The sequence below is a fragment of the Apis dorsata genome, unplaced genomic scaffold (assembly GCF_000469605.1).
Source record: "Apis dorsata unplaced genomic scaffold, Apis dorsata 1.3 scaffold_1177, whole genome shotgun sequence".
Classification (NCBI taxonomy): Eukaryota; Metazoa; Arthropoda; class Insecta; order Hymenoptera; family Apidae; genus Apis; species Apis dorsata.
In genome coordinates, this window is record NW_006264274.1 from 42,234 (window position 1) to 54,421 (window position 12,188).

At 23.5% G+C, this 12,188-nt stretch overlaps 1 protein-coding gene across 3 annotated transcripts; it reads left to right on the forward strand.

The window, feature by feature from the left end:
• The first annotated feature begins 384 nt into the window (after positions 1-384).
• On the forward strand, positions 385-10,982 carry LOC102677138 (zinc finger protein 91-like). Of its 3 annotated transcripts, none has more exons than XM_031514759.1 (19): positions 385-903; positions 2,381-2,515; positions 2,601-2,796; positions 2,894-3,051; positions 3,128-3,360; positions 3,622-3,948; positions 4,036-4,172; positions 4,309-4,622; positions 4,743-5,002; positions 5,083-5,350; positions 5,464-6,710; positions 6,844-7,273; positions 7,435-7,776; positions 7,843-8,024; positions 8,340-8,621; positions 8,710-8,884; positions 9,616-9,889; positions 10,011-10,571; positions 10,608-10,982. In XM_031514759.1, exons 1-19 carry the CDS (start codon positions 769-771, stop codon positions 10,874-10,876), a joined length of 5,925 nt encoding a protein of 1,974 aa, XP_031370619.1. In that variant the 5' UTR covers positions 385-768; the 3' UTR covers positions 10,877-10,982. The 3 variants fall into 3 exon arrangements, with proteins under 3 accessions (XP_031370619.1, XP_031370620.1, XP_006624966.1); XM_031514760.1 differs by having other exon boundaries at positions 10,011-10,502; XM_006624903.2 differs by having other exon boundaries at positions 10,011-10,982.
• The last annotated feature ends 1,206 nt before the right edge of the window (positions 10,983-12,188 follow it).

Below are 12,188 nucleotides of genomic sequence, written 5' to 3' on the forward strand. Positions count from 1 at the left end.
ATCATGCATATAAGTAATATATTTACAATATTGAATAAGTTTGACAAGAAATTATAAAAAAAATGTAAATTTGATTAATTATTTGATAGACTATACAATAAAAAAATAGAAATGTCTATTGATTAAGATTTTATATTTCCAAATAAAATCGTATATCGATTAGTAAAAAAGCATACCATGCTATTTAATTTAATAGTTTTAGAATAATTATTGTAATTTATTAATATAAAAGACAAAATCTAATAAATTTAATATTATAATAAATCTAAAAAATAATTCATTAATAGAAGAGAAATATTACTAACTAGATAATTATGAACCAATCACATTGTTCATCAATTATAATATATATTGAAAAGTTGCAATGAAGTTATAGAAATCAATTCAATATGAACTGGACTTTATATAAACCCAAAATACAATTCGAGGTTTCTAAAGTATTGAAAAATCACTGGATATATCTGTTGAAGTATAAGAGATCTAGCGACATGGAGGAGGTCGTGCTCGTCAGAACTGATGGAACAAGTGTCTGTGTACAAGATGGCGGCGCCCGGGGCCTTAACTGTCTTGAAAATCGCCAGGAAGTAGCCCGTAAACGGAAGCCGTGCGGTGTCGCAGCGAGCCGCGGATCCCCGCTCCAAAGGATGTGATCCAAGGAAGAAGAAGAAGGCCGAGTCCGGGCCAGAAGAGCCTTTTTCTACACTATCACGAGGAAATCCGGATTATCCTCGGGCCAGTATTGTGATCTTCTTCGTGGCCACGCTGACGATGGAGTCCAGGGAACGCTACCAAGAACTCTGCAGACTTTGCGCATCCTACGACGCCGTCAAAATGGACATCTTCGGTCAAGAAGGCAAAAACAGACAGCTCGTTGACAAGATACAAGCTTGTTTGCCATTTAAGGTTGGTATTTGTTCATCTACGAGATACATTTCTTATGTGCTTTTTATTTTGTGTCAATTTTATATTTCTAAAATATTTTACATTCACAATAAAAAACTTAGGCCAATTCAATTTAGTCTTCGATTTATTTATATAGAAATATTTTCTTTTATTTTTTTCTGTTAATATCTTTTCTCTAAATGTTTTTTTAAATATTTTTAATAACATACAATTAATTAATAAAATACTATTTTTTATTTTTTATATTTTCGATTTTAAAAATTAATTTGATAATTAAATCTACATTTCGTTTCTATTACTTTTTATTTTATTAATTCTTTCAAATATTTAATTAAATTTTTAAATTTATTTCAATATATATTTTATTATATATTTTTTCTTAAAAAATATATTTAAATATTTTAATTAATAATTAATAATATTTTAATTATTTTGATATTTTAATATTTATTTTAAAAATATTTTTAAAATAGTTTCAGAATATTAAATATGATATATAATACATCAATCGATTTATTATCGATTATTATAATGAAGATATTGCAAGATTATAAAAATTTTTTGCAATAATTGCTGTTTTGTGTAAAAAATTAAAAATTAAAAAATTAACCTATGTTCGTAATTACAAAGATATAAGAAAATTATGTCTTATATTAAAAAAAATATTGGTAATTGTTAATATATTATATTTTTTTTTAAAAGTTAAGTAAAAATTATAAAAAGAAATAAATATAAAAAATAGATTCCTGTCTGTATTATCAAAAAATTATCTTTTCATAGATTTGAGCAATGATATATTTAAAAAAAAAGTCGATTCAAATGATTTTGAAAAACTTGAAAGAAGTGTCATGAATAATCACTTTATGGATTCAAAATAATAAATACTTGCAAAATGACTGATTATGCTAACATAAATTAATTTTCTTTTATAATCATGTATTTTATTATTAGGAAAATTGATATTTTTGCATAAAATAATATGCATAAAAATAATATTTATATGATTAATGTTTTTTATTTTCTAAAATATTAATTATTTATAATTTTTTAATATATAATTTTTATATTTTTTTATTTGATATATAATATTTTAAGATATCTTAGATCCCATACTATTTTAATAAAATTCATATTGTTTTATCTATTTTAAACTTAATTTGTTAATATAATATATCTGATATTTTATATATATATTACATATTATCTGATATATTATATACTTGAATATTTAATATTCTATTTAATATGTCTATCCATTTATTTATATAATTTTAATTCTTCTTAATTTTCTTAATAATATAATTCAACATATTTTAAAATTTTATTATATTATTTTTAATTTTTTTTTAACTCATAATAAATATTTTAATATATTTAAATTAAGAAATAATTAAATATATTTTTTCTCTATATATAAGCATATATTAATTTTATATTGGAAATTATTAGAAAATTAATATTAAATATTTAATTTCAGATTACAGAAGATGATCGATTACCAAAATGTCTTTGTTATCGGTGTATGTACAATTTGGAAAATTTCTATGATTTTAGAACAGCATGTGTTAATGCAGTGGCTTTATTAGAAAGATGTTTGTCACCTTTAGAATCGGTAAAATTAAAATTTATTCATATTAATAATTTATTACTTTTCTTTAAGTTTTAATATTTAAAGAATTTCTTTTTTTATTGTTTAGAATGAAGATGTTACAACTTTAACATGTTTTAATGACTTAGAATTCTTTAAAGGAAGAAAAACTATACCAGTGTTGATTCCAGAAGCTCCTATTGTAAATCCAAATGCTGCTTTAGGCACACCTCCTAGATTAAATTCTGATGGTGAGGCTGATCATGACACTGAAGAAATTGTTGATAACAGTGGTACAGATGAAGGTATTTAATTTATTAAAAAAATTTTGTTAAAATTTTTTTTAATAATTTTTTTTAATCAAAGAAAAATATTCTATTTTTAATTTTTTCTTTATTTAAGCAACAATAGTAGATGATTCTGAAGATCGTCATTCGATAGAATATGAAATGGATATGGAAACAAATCCGAGTGATTTTTTGGAAATGACTTCAATAGTTACAGAAGAACCTGATGAATCAGAATTAAGACATCAAGAAATTTCCAATAACTTACCAGAGGTATATTATAATTGAATTTAATTGAAAATAAAATTTAAATATTATTAATATAATTTAATGATTAACATTATTACAGCATACATCTCAGCAACATGAAGTTTATGTTTGTTCCTTGTGCAGTAAAGCATTTAGTTCAAAAGGTCATTTGTCTTTACATGCACGCATTCATGTTGGTGCCGGTGATGTGATTGGTGAAAAAGTTCTTACAGATGACCATACATCTTATAAAAGACCTTATCAGTGTGATCTTTGTCATAAATCATACTCCACCGCAAAACATCGTTGGGGTCATGTTTCAACAACTCATAGGTATGCACTTTAATTCTAATGTTTTCATTTTATAATTATATAAAACAAATAATTAACAAATAATTAATAATTAACAATTTTAATAGTAAATAGAAAAATAAATAATAGATAATAATAGATAAGTAAATAGATAAATAAATAGAAAATATATGATATACATAAGTAAAAAAATATATGATATATAATAATAATAATTATATAACAATATAATTAAATATTATATAATAATATATAACAATTATATAATAATTTCTGTATTAGAGGTCATCCTGCAGTGACATGTGGTTATTGTTCACGGATCTACTCTACTCGAACAAATTTAGAAGAACATATAAAATCACGTCATGCTGGTCTTCCAGCATCTACAGAAATTCCAGTAAACAATGTTTATCGTTCAGAAAATAGATATCAATGTAATGCTTGTGGAAAGATATGTATGGATGCTATGGAATTAAATCTTCATGGCAGAATTTGTTCTGAAGGACAAAGATTAGATTTTTCAGGAAAAATCGGGATTACAGATAATAAAGTTATGGATAGTTCTGAAGCTTCAAGTATCGGAAGTGATGATGATAGGAAAGATTATAGGTAGGATTAATTTTATTATTGATGAACATTTTATAGTTTTATTATTTAAAATTGTTATTTAAATGTTAAAATTATTTCATTATTTAGAAATGCAGAAGCTAAATTAGCGAAAAATCCTCAATTAACTATTTTAAAACAAGCATTAACGAAAGGAGATAGTCTTAAGCGAGATTTTGAAGACAAATTTACAACAAATAGCAAACCAAAAAAGTTACCAAAAATAGGTAATTTATTATATATTTTTTATATATTTCTAATTGTTTGGTTTGTATACAAAGTAAAAAATTGTATAAAATAAAATTTAAATTTAGAATTAAATAATATTTAATTCTAAAAATTATTTTTTCTTTTTTTTAATAGAGCACATTAATATTCAAAATAAAAAATGGTATTGTGAATCTTGTCCTCAGTATTTTACTTCAATTGAGGATTTAAAAGAACATGAAGCAATTCATGATGCTGATAAGCCATTTGTTTGTATTTTATGTAAAAAAGATTTTGTCCTTAAGTCTTCTTTAAGTAGACATATTCAAACTTTGCATGGTGTTGATCCATATCCTATAATAGAAAGTGATAAATGTCTAAAGAAAATTGTTTTACAAAATTGGAATGAATCTATGGATTTTGATTCATATGAGGGCAAGATCTCTTCTGAATTTCCGTTTTCTCCAGAGGTATGTTTTATAGAATATAAAATATAATTCTCTTTTTTTATATCAAGAAGATAAAATTATTTTATCTTATTATTATTATTATTATATTTTAATTTTACTCTGTTTTATTTTCAATTTTAGATGAATGCAGAAAATGAAGAAGATCATGAGAGTGGACATGAAAATCTCATTGAAATTGAAACTGTATTTGTTTGTGAAATTTGTACTCGCGATTTTAATGATCGTGCATCTCTTTGGCTTCATATCCGTGCTACTCACAAAGAATTTGCAGCATTTGCATGTGGTGTTTGCTTAAAAATTTGTTCAGACAATACACAACTCTTAAATCATGTTAATATGTATCATGGTGGTTCAAAATTGTTACTTTCTGAACAAAGAAGGTATTTTCTTCCAAATTATATAAATAATATTTAATAATAATGACAAATCTATAACTTTTTCTATTTTTCTACTTTGATAGATATAGTTGTACTATTTGTGGTAGACAGCATGATTCCAGAAAAAAATTAATTGCACATGTGTCTATACATAATATGGATTCAAATTATGATCCTGCAACTTTTGTTCAATTGAATAGTAATTATTATGGAGAAAATATTAATGGTAATGAAACTACAGAACAAATGCTAGATTATGAAGAAGATGGAGATAAAGTAGATTGTTACATTTGTTATAAATCATTTCCTAATGAAGATCATTTGATACGACATCAAAGAAATGCACATAGAGTAAGAATATCAATCATTATTAAATTATTAAATTATTAAATAAAATTGAGAAAAAAAATTTCTTTTTATTTTTCTCCAAAAAATTTGTATTGAATAAATTTTTTATTTTACAGTCAGAACAACTAGTACCCACAGGGGATCCTTTAAATTCATCAAATTTAAATAGCAGTGGAAATAGAGCTCAATACCATCTCTTTTTTGTTTGTGAACTTTGTGGAAGTTCACATCCTAGTAAATGGGAACGTTGGTTACATGTTAGCTCTTCACATAACAATGAATCAGCAATAAAATGTGATCGTGAGGATTGTGGTAAAATTTTTGCTACAAAATCTCTTAGAAATGAACACATTCAACATCATGTAATTCAAGGCTCATCCCCAAATACTTGTGAAATTTGTGGTAAACTTTGGGGTAGTAGAGTTGATTATTGGAAACATGTTATGGGCGTTCATTCAGATACTGTTCCATTAATTTGTGGTGTCTGTTTAAAAGTGTTTCCCAATGTTTTACAATTAAGCACTCATGTAAGATCAAAACATTGGCCACTAACAAATGGTGATTTTAGTTGTGACATTTGTGGTAGACCATATTCAAATAAATCTAAAATGTCTAGACATAGAAAAATTCACGGTTTTGAAGAAAATTGTGATAATGGAATAGAAAATAGTAGTGAAAATAAAGTAGACGGACGAATAAGAGAAACTGATTTAAGTTGTGAACTTTGTGCAGATTTAAAATTTACTAATTTAGAGAAGTTATGTAATCATAGACGAATTATTCATGGACTTTTCCCTTGTGATCTTTGTAATAAATGTTATGGAAGAACATCACATTTATGGAAACATGTAAATAGAGTCCACAAAGGTCATGAAGATGTAACTTGTCCTTATTGTTTGAAAACTAGTGCTTCAAAAGATCATTTAGCAGCACATATCTCAAAAATTCATAGATATGAACCTGATTCTAGGAAAGATGGAAAAGATAGTAGACAATTTAAAACTGAAGAAGTTAGTTTACATTATTGTGAAAAATGTAATAAAGGATTTCATAAACGGTATCTTTTACGTAGACACATGAAGGGATGTCAAAATTATAGAAAAGATCCAGGTGCATTGTTAACGAGATGTAGGGCTTGTGAAAGAATATTTAAAGATCGTGCTAGTTTACAAAAACATATTGAAAATCATCATAGTACATACACATGTCATCTTTGCAATGAAACAATTACCTCAAAATTAGGAATTATGACACATAATAGGGTGAAACATATGGATCATCCAGATTTAACTTGCAATTTTGGATCTTGTAGAAAATTATTTAGAACAAAAGAAGATTTAGAAACTCATAGAAAAGATCACAGGTAATTTAAATAAATAATTATTATTTAATTTTTATTTATTATTTTTATTTATATTTATTATTATTTATATTTTTCTTAAGAAATACAAATATAATTCATTGTGATTAACTTTTTTTATTTCATTATTATATAGATATCATACTAGTCCCAATGTATGTGATTTTTGTGGTGATACTGTTGAAAATAAATTAAAATTAAAAATGCATGTATTATCCCTTCATCGTAATGAAATTGGTGTATCTTGTGGAGTATGCTTAATTCCGATGAAAGATCCAAAAGAACTTAAAAATCATGTAGAAGAAGTTCATTCCAGTGTTCTTTCAAGGCCTAATACATGCCAAGTTTGTGGAAAACAATATGCTTCAAAGTGGAAAGCCTTTGATCATACTAAAAAATGTCATGGAAAAGTATTTAGGACTTGTAAACAATGTTTAGCTGTTTTTACTGAAGATTCAACAATTAGAGATCATTATGAAAGAATACATAATATTCCCAAAGATCAACTTGCTGCATTTGAACACAGATTAGATATTGGCTCAAAAAATGAAGATTTTGAAATAGAAGTAAGTTAATAATAAAATAATAATTATAAAATTTAATATCATATCTTATATATATAATGTTAAATGTTAATTATATTTCATTTTATTAAAATGAATATAAAATTAAGTATAAAGTATTAAACATAATTGAGTATAAAATTAATTATTATTTATATATATAGTCTCCTGATATAATAATTAAAGAAGAACCAGAAGATTTAGAATACGATGTAGATATATGTGATGAGGATTCCAATGATTCAAAAAGAAGAAGATCCTTAACTGATACTTATGATTGTGAAATGTGTCCAGAAATGTTTGTAAATAGTGATGGTCTTTCGAAACATTATCGAAATATGCATAATACAGATCCAGAAAGAATGTTTAAAAAATTAAAACAAGATGAACAAAGAAAAATGCGTGGAAAAATGAATTTCTTTTGTAAAAGCTGTAGGAAACAATTTTGTACAAAAACATTATATTGGAATCATATTGCAACTTGTAAAAGAAATATACAAAAGGAAGTAAGTAACATTTTTAAATAAAAATTTAATTTGATTTAATTTTATAATTAAATATTTCTTTTATAGGAAGAATTATTAACTTCAAGAAATATATTAAGTAATCAAGAGCATTTAAAAAATAATAATGAAATTAAAAAAGAAGAATCTACATCAAATTTAAATATTCCTGATTTTAATCTCTTTGAAGATATAAATCTTCAGCTTTGTGGTCAAAAACCTCTTCCAAATCTTATGCCACTTTCTCAAAGGTGAATATTAAAAAAATACAAAAGAATTAAAATTTTTTTTAATGTATATTTTTCAATATAATTCAATATAATTCCTTGAATTAACAAAAATAAAATGAAAAATTATTCAACATTTTTTAAAATTATTGGATATCAATCAAAAGAAAATTAGTTTAGAAGATAAATAAAGAGTTCAAGTTTTTCTTTTATGTGCATTAATTCTTTGATAGAATTATGGAATTTTAAATTTTGACAATTTTATTTTCATTCGAGTAATATTAAGCATTTGATATTCGGAAAATGTACATCTAAATTTATAAATAGTTATAATTTTAGGACAAAGTCTTCAATAAAATGTTCAAGAAAAGATTCTAGAAAAGTTTATGATGAATCAACAAATACAGAATGTGCTTGTGAAGTGTGTGGAAAACAATGGCCAGCGAAAAAACATTTATGGCAACATCTAATTCGTTTCCATCGTGCAGAAGCAGCAGTCACTTGTGGAGTATGCTTGAAACTTTGCAAAGACTATGATGATTTGGCAGAACATTTGAAAGCTGCACATGAAGCAATTCTTTCAACTGAAGGAAACAATTTTACATGTAAAATTTGTGGCAGGTATTGTATTTTATTTTTTTTCTTTTATATATAATATATAATATTTTATATATAATATTATAATGAATAAATTTTTTATATTTGATAGATATCATAATGCACGGAGTAAATTGTTATTACATACAAGTATTCATATTGGTCATGCGGGTACTAGCACTTGGTGTTCAAAATGTCGAAAAAATATTACTAATGAAGCTACACATCCAAATATATGTACTGGAAAAACAGAAGAAGAACAATTGAAAAACAATGAGAAAACAGAAGTAAGTAATTAAAAAAATTATAAATAATATATTTATTTCCAGAAGTTAAAAACAATTACAATACGATATTAATTTCTGTTTTCAAAATAATTATAAAAATCGAAAAAAAAATTATAAATGTATGAATACATTGGTTTTAGTCTTAGTCTATATTTCTTTAAAATCAATGTTGCATATTATTAAATTCAATCTATATATAAACATATATCTGTGACAATATATATGTTAGTATGCAATCGTCTTTTTTTATTAGTTATATATTTTCTAAATAAACTTTAAATAAAAAATAAGAAATCCTTAATCTTTAAATATATTAAGTTAATAAATTTTTTATTTTGTATAAATTAAAATCATATATTAAGATTAAAATATAGTTGTCACAATAGAAAATTTTATTTATGTAACTAAATGTATTTAAAGATAGACTTCATTGTTTATTTAAAAATTTGTTTATATAAATAGACAATGAAGTCTTTTATTTTTAAATATATTATATTTAACATATAATTATATACATTATTAATAAATAAACATTATTATACATATATAAAAATATGATAAAAAGAATTTATAAATTATATATGTTATCAGAACGTATATATAGAGAGAGAGAATTAATAATGTAATACCAAATTTTTTTTTTTTTGTAAATAATTCGATTTGCGAAATGAAAAATCGATAAGTTGATTAAAATATTAAAAGTTTTTAAATTAATTTTTGTTTATCAAAAGGGAAGTGTAATAACGGATGATGCGATGATTGAAGAAGTAGAAGAAGGAGATTATGAATCCGAAGCAGAAGAAGAAGCAGATATAGAAGAATCCGAAAGTGATAGTAGTACTGAAGCTGAAGAAGAAAATGAATCGGAGGATGAATCTAGAGCAACTGGAGAAATTACTTACAATTCAGAAAGCGAAGATTCAGAAGAACTAGATAATTTGGAAATTGATGGAAAAAATTTACAAGATTATACTTTAGAACATATTCAAGAAGCTAAAAACATAGGTGAAATAATTGATTGAAAATTATTGAAAATATATAATTAATTTATTTTAATTTAAAAAATAATTTTCACTGATTTTTCTTAAATTAAAAAAAATAATCAAATGTTTTATAATTGTTTTAGATACAGAGAAAGGTCATGCAAGTTTATCAGATGATGATGAACCTCCAGTTCTAAGTCCAATAATGCCTTTAATTTCTGAAAATATATCTATAGAACAATCAATAGGTCATAAACTAGGTTCTATAGTGCCTTTAACTGGTAAAGGAATAGAAATGTGCAATTTATCAGAGATTCAAAATCGATGTTCTCCAAATTCTATGAATTTATATGAAAAACATTTATCTAAAAATAAATCTTTAGAACTTGAATCTGAAACATTTATAAATCGTAGTGATGAAGATTTTGAAGATACAAAAAATGAATTTGATGAAAATTCTACTGAAGAAAATGAAGAAGAAAATGAAAATAATGAAGAGATTGAAGAAAACGATGATATTGAATTAAATGAAGAGATAGAAGAAACTGAAGAGAATAGAGACATTGAAAAAAACGAGAATAGTGAACAAATAGAAGAAAATGGTGATATTGAAGAAATAGAAGAGAATGAAAGAAATGATATTGAAGAAATAGTAGAGAATGAAGAAATTGGAGATATTGAAGAAATGGAAGACAATGAAAGAAATGAAGAAATTGAAGAATCAGAAGGGCATGAAGAAAATGAAGAAATTGAAGAATCAGAAGGGCATGAAGGAAATGAAGAAATTGAAGAAACAGAAGAAGAGGAAGAAAATGAAGAAATCGAAGACAGAGAGGAAAACATGCAATTAGATGATCTGGAAGGAGCTGTTCTGATGGTAGCCAATGGAGATCAAATATTAATTCAGCAAGAAATATTGGAAGACGAAAATGAAAATTCAAATCAAGAATATGTTTATTCTGCACTTAGATATAGTACAGAAGAGGACAGTGATAATGAAAGGAAATGAGTGCCAAATTGAGATTAAATAATTTGAAGAAATGGTAAATAACGTTGAGCATTATTTGTAGATTGAAGAATACGTGGAAATGATTTCAATGAAAACATAACATTTGCTAAAAATTAAATTAAACAAGATTTAAAATCTAATTTTAAAATAATAAATATTAAATAATATTTATAAAATTATTTATAAAATAGAATATTGTATTTATGATGCTAAGTAAAATATTAAATATTTGTTTTTTTTTTTTTTAAGTTATTGAACAAATTTCCTGTTTAAATAGTAATAAATTCTAGTATGATTAATAAATAACAAGTAAAAACTTTATATTACAAAAATTTAAAAAAATATTTTATATTTTGTAAAGATTCTTTTAATGAAATTTTTTTTTAATATCACTTGAAACATATCCACGTATCCACGTATTAAAATTATCAAAGTAATTATAATTTGTATTACTTTCTGTATAAAAAATACAAATGAATTATTACGTACGTAATTTATATCTTGAAATTTACCGAAATTCATATTGATGACACCATTTGTAAATAATTTAGATTAATTAATTTTATGAAAATAGCTTTCATAAATCTTATGATATAAATACATTTGAAAATAAAATTCTTAAGAGTTTTTTTAAAGTATTTTTTGCAAGTGTTAAAAATAACTATCTAATAATAATTTTTAATATCTGATATTAATTTTATTTTTAGAAAATCATTGTTAACTTAGTGTTCATTTGCGAGAAGTACTTTTTGGAATCAACTCTCAAATGTATTTGTATACTTATGACAATAGACAGTTCTTTTATTATGTCAAAAATATAAAGAAAAATAACATTAAAAAAAATTTCAATTCATTATTACAACTTCAAAATTTATATATTTATAACAAATATTTTATAATAAATAAAATAGGATTGAATAACTTGAAAATAATATATAAACTATAAATTAATATGATGTAATAAACGAACTGTCCCTATCTTGCTTTTAGATAACTTATTTAAGTTTGTATTGTATTTAGTTTTAATTTCAGATATAATAAGTTGGATCTTGAATTCATTTTTAGGTAATTCGATCGGTATCGATATTTAGCATTCAAAATTTTTCTTATGTTATAAATCTCAAACAAAAGAAATAGTACAAATATAGCAATATACAGAGTTTATAATAATATTAAATAAACAATAATTATTAAAATTAAAAAACTATTTGAAATTATACTAAATTATAAGTGTATTTTTTATACTTAAATGAATATAAAATGTATGTGTTAAGCTGTTATATATATATATATATATATATATATATATATA

Coding starts and splice junctions, on each gene's coding strand:
- LOC102677138 (XM_006624903.2), top strand. CDS start 769: ATGGAGTCCAGGGAACGCTACCAAGAACTCTGCAGACTTTGCGCATCC. Junction 2,797..2,893: donor TAACAGTGGTACAGATGAAG/GTATTTAATTTA, acceptor TCTTTATTTAAG/CAACAATAGTAGATGATTCT. Junction 7,777..7,842: donor AAAGAAATATACAAAAGGAA/GTAAGTAACATT, acceptor TTTCTTTTATAG/GAAGAATTATTAACTTCAAG.